This window comes from Equus caballus, chromosome 19, assembly GCF_041296265.1.
Source record: "Equus caballus isolate H_3958 breed thoroughbred chromosome 19, TB-T2T, whole genome shotgun sequence".
Classification (NCBI taxonomy): domain Eukaryota; kingdom Metazoa; phylum Chordata; class Mammalia; order Perissodactyla; family Equidae; genus Equus; species Equus caballus.
Genome location: NC_091702.1, coordinates 56072139 through 56087802, shown reverse-complemented (window position 1 = coordinate 56087802; position 15664 = coordinate 56072139). Strand labels below are relative to the sequence as shown.

The following is a 15664-nucleotide window of genomic DNA, read 5'->3' as shown; positions in this document are numbered from 1 at the left end:
TCAAGTCTGAGAAACTGAGTGAACGATTGGTGGAAGTTCAGGAGAGGCCCTTTTTGGGGGGTGGGAGGTACAACGTGAGTAGCTGGACCTTGAAAATCTGCGATTTGTTGTGTGAGTAGGCCATTGGGTGGAAGACCACAGCAGGAAGTCGGAAACATAAATTTGGAACTTAGAAGAGTCTGGGCTGGAAATGAAGCCTTTGGGGTTATCAGCATAATGGTGCTGTGGTAAAACTGGGGAGTGGATGAAACCTCTGAAGAGGGGGAAAAGAAGCCAGTAGAGATCTTCGGAAAACATTTACATTTGGGGACAAGCAGAAGGAAGAGGAGCCAGCAAAGGAAGCAAAAAGAGTGGCAACTGGTAACAGAAGGATAGGAACACTCAGAAGCATGCATCCCAGAATACAAGGAACGAGAGTTTCCAGAAAAGAGCTGATTTAGCAAAACCTCAGAGAAGCCAAGAAGAATAACACCATCTGGAATTGTTGATTTGAAGGTTTTAAGGATCAAGAGTAGCAGTAGAAGGACAGGAGGTGGCTTTGCATGGGAAGGAGTGAGGAGATCAAAGGAGACAAAGGCTGCAGGACTTGCCTCCCTTTCAAGAGTGTGACAGCGAGGAAGAAAGAGAAGACGGTCACTTGAGGGGATAAGACACGTAAGGGAAAGTGCTTTGTTTTGTTCTTAAGATAAAGAGCACCCCTTAAATCTACTGTAGACAGAGATGAAGGAGTCGGAGAGAGGGATGAGGGAAGCTGCGCAGGTATCGCTGGGTAGTAGCAGCAACAACACTTTCCCTGACAGAAATCACAGCAGAGTGAGGTCCTAAGCTGTTTCCTCTCTTGGCATAAAACAAACCAGAACTCATGGAACTGCTGTGCTTAATGACTCAACGCTCAGCACTTCTCTCAGAGAATAAGGCGAGGACCCATGAGGCAGGGTTCTTCTCTGCTGGGGGAATGCGTGAGTTTAATCCATACATCCCAGGGCAGAGAGGGAGAAGGAGCCCACACCGCACAGTCGTTAAAGGGTAAAATAACCTCCCTCGGGTCCAGGGAGAAGACAACACTTTGATAGTGAATTTGGGGTGTAAAATATTAGGATTTTCTTTTTATAATTACTATTTGTAGGTTGTATAACGTGTAAATATTCTATGTGCAGGAGAGGGGAGGACATTTTTATCCTGTTTTTCAAAAAAGAAATAGTTAAATGCACTTAAGTACCTGAATGTTATTTCCCTCACTCTATATGAGGCAAAAGCTTCCTGGGAAAAAATGGGAAGAAAGGCAAACATATTGATAGCGGTTAATCAGTGATGGCTAGCTTCGAAGGCTGTAGGCCTAGGTAGGACAACTGCCATAAAACATTCTGCAAACAATGTGCTCCATTGTCCTGTCCTTTCCTGTCAAGGGGAGGGAGGGCTGCGCTGGACACAGGATGTCACAAAGGAAAAGGGGAAATGGCAAAGGGAGCAGAGAGATAAAGAGAGACGCCATGTTCCCAGGGAATGCGCACACCCTCCCTCTTCTGTGGGTACCACGTGTGGCCCTGTGTTTTCAGAAATGGTCCCTGGAGCCCCATCACTGTCACATTGCTGCATATTCCTCAGACGTGGAGAAAAACCTTGGAGGTTCTTAGCACATCTCCCTCTGGAGATGGAGCTGAGCTTAGCACCAACAAGAGAACCCCAGAGGGGATTTGTCTCTCCTCCGTGCTTGGGTAATGGCTAGTCCCTCATCCCCAGGGAAGAATTAAGTTCAGTGCGTGCCTCGCACTATATTACACACTCAATCCTGAACAGCTGGACTGCTAATATAATTTAAAAAGAAGAGAGAACTGGCTGTTCACCATCTATATATAATGTATTCATAATAAATCTCTCAATGAGGAGGTATAAAGGTTTCCTGTCTCTGTACAGCCAAAGGAAGCAGAGCATTAGGCAAGTATCCAGTGAGTCTCATTAACAGAGCCAACCAATGTGGAAAATCCAGGGGGACTCGCTCCACATTTCTATTAGTCACGGCAATTATTTTTACCTGAAATATGCTAATAATTTTCTCACTTGCAAAACTGACTTTGCCTAAGGATTAATAGATGTGCTTTTTCTTAATAGTTACTGAATATCCTCCATGTTCTAGAGACCACGTAAAAATAAAGCATTGCCTGTCACCCTTTTTTTCTTTTTTCACTTTATTTCTGAGAACATAAAATAGTAAAGCCATCCCAGAATGATTTATTTTCAAGAAAATGGAAATAATAAGGCATAAGACAGTAGTTTTGTAAAATTCTATATTATGTATGAAATGCCTCTAACAATAAGATCATCTCAGTGTCTAAGAGGGTACCTACCCTCTTTTCTTTAATGCAGAGGAAAAGGACATGATTTTGACCATTTAGTGGCACATTTGACCATTAAGGGATGAATTCAAAAAGAGGGCCATGTAACTAACCTGTATCGAGTTCTTCAGAAGGTTTATCTGATCTGTCAAGAAGTCATTTCTACTGACTCCTTTTTACAATAGTAAAATAGTGTATACAAAATCATAAAAAGAAGATAGTTTGGGTTTTTTTAATTCTTCCCTTCCTAGAATTTAAATGCCTGTTGCAGCATTGTTGGGATAGAGAGTTTTCGTAGGCTTTGTTTCGATGACTGCACGAATAAAGTGGATTTGCCACCATTGAGCGTACTTCAATGAGAGATGCTTAAGCAACCTCCACTTTGTCTCTGCTGTGAATATTCTTCAGCAGCCATCTTTGTTTTTCTAAATGTTAGTTTATTTCTTCAGGATAGCTTTTCTGAAATGAAATTACTAGATCAAATGGTATGAATATTTTAAAGCTCCTCTTTCCAAACATATTTCTCAGTAGCTTTCCAAAAGGGTTTTAATTTACCTTACATTAACAATATACGAGAATTATAGTTTTACCTCAGGCTTAACAAGCTGATAATAAGACTACGTTACTTTTATTTGTGCTTACTCATTCCTGGCAAGCTTGAAAATTTTTTCACGTCTTCGTTTACAACTTTTGTGTGCATTTGGTTCTTAATTTTTCTTTGTTTTCTTCTCAGTTGGCTTATTTTTCCCAGCTCCAGCCTCAACTGCTCTCCTCCCCTTTATTGCTTTGTATAGGTTCCCATGACTCATTCAGCTACTGGGTAGATGAAAAGTCCCCGGTGGGGCCTGATCAAACCCCAGCTATCAAACGCCTCGCCAGGATCTCCTTGGTGAAGAAGCTGATGAAGAAATGGTCTGTGACTCAGAACCTGACTTTCCGAGAACAGCTGGAAGCTGGGATCCGCTACTTCGACCTGCGTGTGTCTTCCAAGCCGGGGGATGCCGACCAGGAGATCTACTTCATTCATGGGCTCTTTGGCATCAAGGTCTGGGATGGGCTGATGGAGATTGACTCCTTTCTTGCACAGCACCCGAGGGAGATTGTCTTCCTGGATTTCAACCACTTCTATGCCATGGAGGAGGCCCATCACCAACGCCTGATTCTCCGCATCCGGGAGGCCTTTGGAAGCAAGCTGTGCTCAGCCTGCAGTGTGGAGAGTCTGAGGCTACAGACCCTGTGGGAGAAGAAGTGCCAGGTAGGAGGAAACAGAGATGAGCTTCCAAGGGCGAGAACCTCACTCTTTCTGCTGTTTCTATATGGCCAGCTGTAAGACAGCTCACTCCAGCGCTCTTAGACCAGAAGGTATAGATTGTTTGGAATATCAAACATAGCACACTGGTTCCCAGGCTGTAGGATAGGGCTCCCCCGGCGCCATCGAACTGGGATTAACACCTGCCAAATATTTAAAACTTGTTTGGCAACCTGTTTGACATCTAAATTAACTTTGAGTGGGCTGGCCAGAACCAACCCAAAGCACAGTCGTCAAATGGGACCAGTTGGTCATACCACTTTTCTGTCTCCCATAGAGCCCATTTTTGCCTTCCTAATTGCCCTCAGGGATAATCCATTCCATCCTGCCTTCAACTCAGTGTCAGAGAATCCCTGCCAAGGGATTGATTGGTAAATTACAGCATTAGCTGAGAAAGGCACATGAGGTGATTCATCTCAGGGGTGTTAACATCTTCAAAGGCCATCTTCACAGAATTTGGGTCATACTGGCAGGAGTTAAGGAAGGAAGAGCCTGTGGAAGGGATCCAGGTTGGAAGAACAGTCCCCAGATTGCTCAGGCTGAGGACAGCCCCCAAACATAGACCCATGAAAGACACACTCAAGAAAAAGAAAGTGAGCTTCAGATATATTCTGCTCTGATCCCAAAGGATGGTAGATAGTGGGAGAGGGGAGCTTCAGGAAAGGTCAGCCTGCACTTAGACTCTTTTTATTTTAAAAAGGGGAAAAAACAAGTACTTTTCATTCATAGTTGCTCACTTACTCATAGATACATTAACCAAAGCATCTAAAAGAGGCAGTTATTGTTAAACTTAAGGAAGAGCTTTTAGTTAAAAATCAATTAAAGATTATTCACTTGCAAATATTTATTGAACACCAAGTATGTGCCAAGCATCATTCTCAGTACTTGGGGTAAATCGGTACACAAAGATCTTTGCCCTGAGGGAGCTTTCATTCAGCTGGAGGGAGATAGATCGTAGATAATAAACATAGTAAACACATTATATATAATGCTAGAAAGTGATCGGAGTGATGAAAAAAGAAAGTCAAGCGTAGTAAGGGAGAGCCAGGGCTCTGTGGGTTGGAGGGTTGGTTGCAATTTTAAATAGCTTGATCAGGGTAGACAGTTAAGGGAGTTAATAGGGGCTTATTAGGGGAAGAGTTTTCTCTACAGAGGAACCAGCCAGTGCAGAGCCCCAAAGCAGGAGTGTGCCGGACACCCCAGGAAAAGCAGGGCCTTGGGGCTGGATGGAGAGTAGAGCAGCAGGAGGCCAGAGAGATAATGGGTGATCATGTAAGGACTTTGGCTTCTACTCTGAGTGAGGAAAATTCTGGAAGAGTTCTGAGCACAGGGTGCTGAGACCTGAATTAGGTTTTAATGGGATCTCTGTGATTGCTAGGAAGAGACCAGGGGTAGGAGGAGCGAGGAAAGATGGGAAACCAGTGAGGAGACTACTAGTCGGCAGTGGGCAGGTCGGAATCTATGGGAAGGTAGGGCCAACAGGGTTTTCTGATGGATGGGATTTGGGGCGTGAAAGAAAGTGAGGATTCAAGGATGACTCCCAGGTTTGACCTGAGTAACTGGAAACACCAGGTTGTTTTGCACACCTGTAAAAATGCTAAATGCCTTTGACTCCACAGTGGCTAATGGGTTAACTTTTAGTATCTGTTAAAAGTTGTCTAAGCCACTTTTTCTCACTAAAACTTTGTAAGTGGTATTTTGCCAATGATTTATCACACTGTTACCAAAGTGAGTTCACCTCCTGGCGAGTTAAAATCAGACTCTCCACCAGAAGTAGTGGTCTCACAACATAGGGTATATTTGCAGCAAATAGAAGGCCATGCAGAACCATTTCCAAAGTTGGCATCCCCAAACGAAGGGAAGCAGGGCCGTTTATTTCCGATGGGGAATGAATATTCCAAAGGGAGAGGTGGGTTTTGGCTTGAGCAGGCTCATTTGGAAAACAAGCCTCCACATAAACTGCAGGTTATGCTAATAAGGCCTAAGCTCCTCCCAGAGAAGAGATCTTAGCATTAAAAATAAGGCAAAGGTCATAGGCACCCGCTTTTGTGGTAGGGCTTGGTCTGGTTCAGGGTGGTTGGTGACTGCATCCCTTAAACAATGAAATGTGCCCAAACCCACCCTTGAGTTCCTCAGGGCAGTCAGTCAGTGACAATGCCTCTCCCTCTAAACTTGAGTTGGTGTCTGTTCCAACTCACAGGTCTAATTTGGAGAGATTTTTTCCCCAGTGGAGTCTCTCTCTTACAATGTTAAACAATAGTAATAACAACAGTCATAATAGCAACTAACATTTATTGAGCCTTTCCACTGTGCTAGGTACGTGGATTAACATGTGTAATCCTCTCCACAACACTAGGAGGTTGGTCAGTATTTTGTTATTATCCCCATTTTACACATGAGAAAACGGGAGACTTGGAGAGGTTAAGCACCTTGCCCAGAGAACATTGTTAGTGAGTGGTGTAGGGGAGGAAGATAATTCCTCTATCCTTTAGGTCCTTCTGGCTGGTCTAAGAATTAAATTGACATGAGGCAGAATAAAAGGGGAAAATAGAACAAAGTTTAATAACATGTATACATGGGAGAGACCCAGGAAAACTGAGTAACTCACTGAAATGGCCAAAGCCACCACCTTAAATACCATCTTCAGCTAAAGACAAAAGAGGATGTTGGGGGTAGTGGTTTGGGACTTCAAAGGGAGGAAGGCAATTTACATGGAGATAGAAATGCATATGTTTGATAACCAAGTAGTTTTTGGGCCATCTATAGACAGTGTGACCTGGGAGACAGAAATTTGGTAAAAATGGGCTTGTTAGTGCCTTCCTGTCTATCGCACCTAGTTAACATCTTACTATAGTTATCTTCTGGTATTAGCTCCTTCATGGAACAGATCTTCTGTCTTAAGTTCCTTTAGGCAGTTAGGGAGAAGGTCAAAGTTTCTTTCAGAGTCTGTTGTCTTTAAAAATAATCAAGGCAGGGGCTGGCCCCGTGGCCAAGTGGTTAAGTTCGCGCGCTCCGCTGCAGGCGGCCCAGTGTTTCGTTGGTTCGAATCCTGGGTGCGGACATGGCACTGCTCATCAAACCACGCTGAGGCAGCGTCCCACATACCACAACTAGAAGAATCCACAACGAAGAATATACAACTATGTACCGGGGGGCTTTGGGGAGAAAAAGGAAATAATAAAATCTTAAAAAAAAAAAAAAAAATCAAGGCAAAGAGACACATTTTGCCGTGGCTGATTTTGATCCCCCACATGGCAAGAGCCTGTTACACATCTTGGTGACTTTCACAACTAGTGTAGTAGATGATGCCAACAGAAACACTTTGTCTTTATTCATGAGCCACTGTTAGCAGGGTCTCAGAGGGTTAGCAGAATGGAGAAAGGGACAGAGATCTGTAAGAGGGCTTTTGACTATGGGGATTCAGGGAAGGTTAAATTTGAGTATAGCTAAGTTTATAAACAGATATTTGTGATAAATATAGTTTTATAATTTTGTATACACATAGTGTTCTGGATAGGTTGCCATATTGCATGCTAAATTGCTTAGAAATCTGCAGGAGTAACAGATATTTTCAGGAATAATGCATAGTGTGGACAGTGAATTTCTAGCAGCACAGCAATGATCTATCATAAAGTATGGGCTAATCTGTGTCATCCAATGACAAGTATGCCTAAAATTATGAAGGAAAGAGTCTGTGATGACATAACAGAAAAAGAGAGAATGTCGTCGATTTGAATTCTGGCATCTCCTTTTTCTTCTTCCTTTCCCAAAATTTCCCTGCCAGGTCTCTTCTCAAAAGCTAAGCAGATCTCCCACAGAGTCCTCAGGCATCTCCCCCTGCTGGGGCAGTGCCATACTGGCAGTTAAGCGTCAAATATTCATTATGTAATGAGCTGCCTTGCGTGTAACCCCCTGAGTATTTTATGGCTACAATTTAATAGCAAGAACTGTACAACCATTTTGTCAAATTTCATTTATTCAACATGCAATTACATCACAACTCACAGGTGTATCTCTGTACGTTAGTGGCTATGAGTTTTGAGGGTACAGTGAATTAGAATATTTAATCTGCATCTTGACAGTATTTAGAATCTTAATGAAAAGGTAAGAATGCAGAACACTAGTAAAATACAAAACACCTGATATACAGTTGAGGATAAAACTACCTCAAATGTACTATATGAAGAAAGGGGTTTGTAAGCACTCAATTGAAAATAGTACATAGTATAAATCTACATCCCAGGGGCCTCTAGTAAAGGACTGGCCAGAATGAGAAGAGGTCAATTATGGAACAATTCTCAAAGGAAATAAGATTTTTAATCTGAGTCTCAAGAGAAAAACTGATCATTGGAAGGGAAAGTATTTCAGAGAAAAATACAGCAGAGCCAGGTAGGGGGCACATGCAAAACCCGGGCCCTGGGGCAACAGTTACTGCCCCTGGAACTCTGTAGAATGAGGGTTGGTTTGCTAGGCCAACCTCCTCCTGTAAACAGAAATTCTCCCTATAACCTTTAGGGTCAGATTGCCCAAAAAGACTCTCGAGGAAAAGTATTCAAACCCCTTTCCTGTAATTTGTACTTTCTGCATCTTTTCCAAGGCAGAGTAAAGAATAGACTGTCTTTTCGTCCCTCACGCACAGGAAACGGTCTGACAGGCCCTGTCGAGGGTCACACAGCCTCCGCCTCTCCCACAGTCCATTTCACAGGCCAGCTTTCCTCACTTATGATGCTGGAGACCTCTGCCTTCCAAACTAGCCAGTTCCACCGCCAGCAGCAAATCTACCCGATCTCCCAGGCAATCTGCTTACAATGAGCCGGTGATTAACCTCATTAACACACAGCCAGCATTAGCAGTCAGTCAGACATTACTCAAATCCATTAAAAACAACAAGAACAGCTATTAGCCTGTTCAGGCATCAAGCCTGGCGCTCCCCAGCCCTAGGCCTTCAGGAGCGGTTAGTCTGGCACCTTAGTCATGAGCTAAATGTGCACCGGAAACAAGACACACGTTCAGAGCCCTCGATCTTGGGTGCCTGGAGGATTATGCTCTGGGGCCAGCTATCCGAGGATTGCAGTCCAGAGAGTGTAAACATGCACGCTGGACATTCCTCCAGGAAGAATCACTGGTACCCAGGAGGGGAAAGATATGTGACTTCTAGAAACCAAATTAGCAACTCTCTGTCCCTCAGCTGCCTCTCAGAAACTAATTAATGCTGTGGATGTGGCTTGCTAATTATTTTGAAATCACCACCATCCTGAGAGGTCCCTCTGGAGACCCATCAGCTCCTCAAAGTCTTTCCTACCTCAAGCAGAGAACTCCCTCCCTCTCCTGGGACAGGCAATTTCACTCAGAGTCAGCATACACAGTGCAAGATGTGTGTGCTCCCAAATTAGTTGTGTATTGATCTGAACTCCAAGAGCTGTGTCAGTTTCATGAGCAAAGGAGTCATAACTTCCAGACAGCAGTAGCCACAGGGGTTCTCCACCTGGGTCCAGAGATTCCCAAGGGGAGAGAGTGTGAGTGGAATGTAAGAAGTCTGTGAATTTGGATAGGAAAAAACTACGTTTATTCTCACTCACCTTTTTTTTTTTTAAAGATTTAATTTTTCCTTTTTCTCCCCAAAGCCCCCTGGTACATAGTTGCGTATTTTTGGTTGTGGGTCCTTCCAGTTGTGGCATGTGGGACCCCACCCCAGCATAGCCCAACGCAAGCGGTGCCATGTCCCCACCCAGGATCCGAACTGGCGAAACCCCAGGCCGCCAAAGCAGAGTGCGAGAACTTAACCACTCCGCCACGCAGCCGGTCCCAATTCTCACTAACTTTTAAGTGAAAATTAATATCCCCATTGATTGTAAGTGCCTGCATTGACCACAGCAGGATTGGCCCTACTCTGACTTTGTCCCCATGGAAATCACAGAGATTTCCATATCACATTCCAGTTCTTATGGATAGCTTTTGAAATATCATTTATACTCATCAGTAACTCAAAATTATGGAACGTATTAGATTTACAACAAAATATTTTATTTGAAGGTGTAGGGGAGGAAGGCATTTCCTCTCCCCAAATGGGGGTTCGTCTGGCCGGAGAACGAATTAAATTCACATGAGACAGAATAGCAAGAGAAAATTAAACAAAGCTTTATGAGGAACCATGGCCCGGGGCCTTTCTTCTTGAAGGAAGAAAGGGCACCGAAGAAGTGGTGTGCACGTAGTGGTTATATACCCCCAAACAGGGTGTTTCACATGTGATTGAAATGTCCCTCCCACAATAGTCACAAGATTGCCCCATCAGCACAGCGCTTGATGGACACAGCAGGTAGTGGTCTGCTGTCTCAGAGGGCGTAGCAGGAGGCAAGTCTATTGTCTGGAGCTGGTGGTCACAGGTGAGCGCAGCAATCAGTTCCTAGCCTAAGGAAAGATGCTTAATCCTTAGAGAAATGCCAACGTTGGGAGGGGAAGGGGAGTCAGTTACAGGAGGTTACCAGACTAGCACAATAAAATGCAGATTTAAGTCCTTGCCTTTGGTATTGATTAAGAGTTTTTAGAGAAAAGGTCATCTCCTTTCTTCTTCCTGGTACAGAGAGGGAGGCACCTTTACAGATAGAGATCTACCTTACAAATGTAAATGTGTCCCAACAAAGGGCAAGTTCCATTCCTCAGAGCCTCCTTCCCTGTCCCAGTTTATCAAAAGCAATCAGCCTCAAATAATCCTGTGCCAAAGAGACATATCTTGGGGTGGCCAATTTCAGGTCCCCACAAAGGTATTTATTATGAAGCATATCCATTAATTTATTGCAAACTAATTAATATGTTGATAGCTGTATTTCCATCTCATTGATTTTCTTTGTAATCCTGTGTATTTTATTTTACGCATTCATTTAAAGCAGTCTGAGAAGGCGTTCAGGATTTTACCGTGCTTCCACAGGTGTTCATGACAAAAGAAAAGTTAAGAATCTTCAAGTCACACCTGTAACAAGTACTTTAATCTTTGCTTATTGATTTTTCTAAAAGAATGTATAACAATTCTTGACTTTCCATGTATGTCTATATTTGTTTGCCTTTCCACCTAGCCGTCAGCGTAAAGCTAAGGAGTTGCCATTCAGCTTGTCCATGAACTGCTCTCCTTTTCTGTTTGGAACGTTTCAGGTTCTTATTTTCTATCACTGTCCCTTCTACAAGCAATACCCCTTCCTGTGGCCAGGAAAGAAGATTCCAGCACCCTGGGCAAACACCACAAGTGTGCACAAGCTAATCCTCTTCTTGGAGACCACTCTGAGTGAGCGGGCCCCTCGCGGCTCCTTCCACGTCTCTCAAGCAATTCTCACCCCCAGAGTGAAGACTATCGCCCGAGGCCTGGTTGGTGGCCTCAAGAACACTCTGGTTCACAGGTAGGAATTTGCTTCCATGTCATCAGTAAGGTTGTAGAAAAAAAAAAACCGTTGATCTTGATTCTCTTCTGAATAAACAGCAGTAAAGCCATATAGTTTGAAGATTGAAAATAACAACAAAACAAAAAACCTTATTTTGAAAAAGCTATGCATTTGAGATAGCTTGCGTTAACTGTGGCCAAAGGATCTCTAAATACTTTGTTAAAATATACATATGATATCATAAATACTGCCTAAATTTTAATACTAAAGCAAAGTGCTTTAAGTCAACACCCGTATGTTGGCTTCTGGAGGTGGTCACATCATTTTCTTGCCTCTGCCCTTGCGGCCGGCCCAAGTGCTCACTCGTTTAAGAAGCATTCAGTGAGCCTGCTCTGCTGAAGCTAAGGATTCAGAGATGGCCCTCCAGGGATTTGGGGTGTCCTTCTCCCTTTCGTGGTGACAGTGAGTCCTAAGACGCAGCCTGGGATGCCCCCGCTGTGCCAGAGCCTCAGATACTTCCTCAGTACAGAATCAAGCCTGACTGTACCATCAGGCAGGAGAAGCTCCAAAAAGTTTGTATTAGATGATGTTCTTTATCCTGGACACCAATTAACAATAGGTGTTGTCAAGAAAAAGGTGTTGTCCAGAAAAGTCTTACATATATGTACATGTATGTATCTGTGTTGATGCCTGTGTCTGTGTGTAAAAGGAATGTTATAAATACGTTTGGATAACAGGGCATCCCTTGCCATCCAAGCTGAGGAAGCTAATACATTTGGGTGACAAAGGATATTTACAGGTGTCACTTTGGTCCCAGGTGATGAACACCAGAGTTCAAGATTCATCCATAAACCTGCCCCTGTCTCTTTGGCTCTGAGTTTGGATAGCATGACTTCAGATAGCAGGAGGTCACCTGGCAGGAGTCTGGATAGGAAGGAGCACCTGCACGTTTCTTTCTCGGCGAGAGCTCCTGATTAGTTGGCCATGAACAAAACCAGAAACCCCACTCCAGTCTTCACTGAATTATTTGTGCTGAACTTGAAAAAGAGAATTTTATAAACCAGTGACATATCTCTGAATGATCCAGAGTTACAAACTTTTTTTTTATAATATATGTTCATGTATCCACACCATTTTCCTCATGCCTTTGTAAATTTATAGATTAACAGTATTTATTTATTTATTTATTCGTTCAGCAAAGATTGAGTACCTAGGAAGAGCTAAGTCCAAAGATACAAGATGAATAATACAGTCTCTACTCTCAAGGAACTCACAGTCTAGCAGGAAAGCTAAACATGTAAATTTCTATGAAGGAATGTGAAAATCACTATAATAAAAGTTGGTGCTGAGAGCTGTGCTAGTAAAAGAGAGGACGTGTTTAAAAATAAAGACAAGGTACATCTGTAAACCGTATTCTGAATATAAAGTACCCTCCTGCAGATGATTTCATTGATTCTTAAATCGAGACAGCCTCTAGGAGGACACATTGTCTGGAGCAGTTTATCGTCCCCTTTTAAGATGGGCTCAGTGAGGTGCAGTGACCCAGAGCCACATAGCTGGTAAGAGTCAATAATGTGTCTCAACTCTGGACTTCTGACTGTTGGACTGTGGCCCTTTCCAGTGCTTAGTGCTGACTTGAATGGAGCGTGTTTCAGTGCCCTGTTCTCTCTGCTCCACTGGGCTGTAATTAATTGTCTTATTAATACCCGAATCTGGTCAGATCTTACTGGTTACAACTGTGAACCCACAAAGTCCCCATGCTTTTCATACTTGTAAATTCCTAGACCATTCATCTGGCTACAGATGCAGCACAAGGCCCTTTCACTTAGTGCTAATGATGGCGGCACGCACCCAAAACTAAGGCATCCCAGCATGCCGGAGCCCTCGCCCATTGGTAGCAAGCATATGTCTGCAAGATTGGAAAGATACTTGGGCGTCTTGACCCCTGCTGATCACAAGAATATTACAGGGATGCGTCATGCATTCCTAGGCCTCCACGTCAACTGAAGGAAGAAGTTCAACTTTGGTCAACAGTTTGTACCCAGACACATGCACAACATGTGACTGCCATTTCCTCTGTGCTACTGAACAAGCATAGGAAAGAAGCAGCTGTCATAGGGTCTTCTCGTGAGTCCCAGCACCTGGAAAGTCTGTCCTAACTAAGGTACACAGGGGTGCTGTCAAACTGGTCCTGGGCACAGATTGGCAGCTTAACCAAGAGGAAACAGACAAGGTCTGTTTTCCTACAAATGTGGTGGTTTTCTCAGCAGAGTTAACCCTCCCTCCCCCAACTCTTTGGTAAACATGGGCCTAAGATCTTGTTCACTTTGGTTCATCACCCTAAAAGGAAGCCATGAAAAACATAGCCATCTGACTGAAGTTCTATGGCAGTTATCCTTTCTATGGTAGGGTTCTTAGAACCTTGCAATCCTACTGAAATCAAATGAAAGCAAGTTTTGCCTAAACCTGATTGATGACAAAGCATCCATGGGACCACAGACCAGGCCACGAACTGAAATCAGAAGCCTGAGATTGAAGTCTGACTTGGTCCCTGTTATGGGCTGAATTGTGTTCCCTGAAAATTTGTATGTTGAGGCCCTAACCCCTAGTACCTCAGAATGTGACTATATTTGGTGATAGAGCCTTTAAAGAGGTAATGAAGTTAAAATGAGGCCGTTAGGGTGTATCCTAAGCCAGTCTTACTGGTGTCCTTATAAGAAGAGGAGGTTAGGACAGAGAGAGAGACACCAGGGATGCTGGGACACAGAGGAATGATCATGTGAGGACACAGCAAGGAGGCAACCATCTACAAACCAAGGAGAGAGGCCTCCTGAGAAACCAGTCCTGCCGACACCTTGTTCTTGGACTTTCAGCCTCCAGAACTGTGGGAAAATTAGCTTCTGTTGTTTGAGCCATCCAGTCTGGCACTTTCTTATGGCAGCCCTAGCAAACTAACGCAGTCCTTTAACAACAGGGTGGCCTTTGACCAGTTTCCTGAGGTCTCTGAGCTTTGGTTTTCTCACCAGTTAAATGGGTTAATAATACCACACAAGGTTCTAGAGTCTTAACATGAAGATGCTACCACAGTGCCAGGCACAGAAGAGGCATGCCATCCCTGTCTGTGAAAAAACTCAGAGACACAACAGACTGGCCTGTTCTCCCTGTGCCTCAAAGTCAACAGAAAGTTTCTCACCTCCTGCTCTGCAGCCCGTGGGATTTGGTGCCTTGCAGGCCTGTCCGCAGTATCTGGCTCAGCCTTCTGCATTGATCTCTCATCTTGGTAAATGCCTGGAGTTAAGAAAATAAAGTGGCTCCTCCTCACAGTGGGTTCTACATTTCCCTTTCTTTGTGTGTGATCTCGGTTATTTGATCCTTGCCTTGGGGAAGGTGGACACATGCAACCTGAAGCTGACACAGAGCTCTTTGTCGCTGGAGACCACAGGGGCACACCTTTCCCTGCTTTCTCTGCTCAGGCTGCTGGGATCCTCGGAGGTGCGGCTGGTGTCAGCCAACTGGAGGTGCCACCGAGCCTTTAATTCTCATTTCCACGTGATGACCAGAAGGTGGCGCCGGCATTTCACACTTGAACACTGACTAGCGATGGTTAAAAGAAGTCTTGAATGTCCCCTTCATGCGGGCCTCTGTGTATTCCCGGTCCTGAGCTCCAAGAGAAGGCCGGATTTGTAGTCCTTTGTTCTCAGGCCACAACATTTTGTCACCTAGCAGCAGGATGTGACCACTTCAGGAAAATTTCTCACCCCCAGCCCCCGAATCCCTCTACCTCACACTCTAGCATTGACGATTCCTTCTCTCGTGCCAAACACTTACATAGTGCTTACTCTATCCCAAGCACAGTTCTAAGCACTTTACGTGTATTACTTTATTTAATTCCTTGAAAATCTATGTGAAGGAAGTATAATGATTATCCCCATTTTACATGAGAAGAGACTGAGGCACAGAGAAATTGAATAAGTAGAGGTCAAGTTGAGGTAGTTAAGTCTTCAGGAGTCCCAATTAAAAATGGAAGTACCTTTGATGGTGTTCCATTGATTCTTAATCAGCTATTAATATAAAAATGCAAATCAATTTATGAGATGGGTTTTAGCCCATCGCTGATTGTAGAGTCTGCTGAGTGAGGGAAGAGGGCGAGGACAGATGATAGTTATCATGATAAGAGGAGAAGGACAGAATGGTACCAAGGCCTTGATAGGGTTGTCTAGGAGAAGACTGCGAAGTCAGAAGATCAGCTAAAAGAAGAGAAGTCAGCTTCAAAGGAGAAAAGGAAAGGTGAAGATGACAACTAAAGAGCGTATTACCAGAGGAGGAGAAAGGGCCCCATTAAGTTAATAAAGTTGACTTATTCTCAATTTTGGCCTAGAGCATATCCGTCTTAAAATATCTCCAGTCACTTAGCCAAAACATAAGCCCCAGTTTGTGTCGTCCTTAAAGCCTTCTCAACGTCTTGAGTATTTAGTGAACTGTTTTTACTGTGATGCAAAACTGTGAGTGCACTTGAATGCTGCCTCCTCTGTACCACCCATGGTATTTTATACTTGCTACTAATATAGAAAGTATCACATTAAATTGTCATCCTTTGTTTATGTCACTAAACTGTGAGCTTCTTTGGGCAAAACAGTCTGACTATCCCATAG

General features: G+C 43.8%; 1 protein-coding gene across 6 annotated transcripts in view; it reads left to right on the top strand.

Annotated features, from left to right (window-relative positions):
• The window catches only part of PLCXD2 (phosphatidylinositol specific phospholipase C X domain containing 2), a 51833-nt gene that overhangs the window by 28121 nt on the left and 8048 nt on the right, over positions 1-15664 (top strand). For all 6 annotated transcript variants that reach the window (XM_014732896.3, XM_001501392.6, XM_014732897.3 and 3 more), the window contains exons 3-4: positions 3128-3588; positions 10789-11030. In XM_014732896.3, the coding sequence (XP_014588382.1) occupies positions 3128-3588; positions 10789-11030 (703 nt within the window). The remainder of the gene's footprint in view (positions 1-3127; positions 3589-10788; positions 11031-15664) is intronic.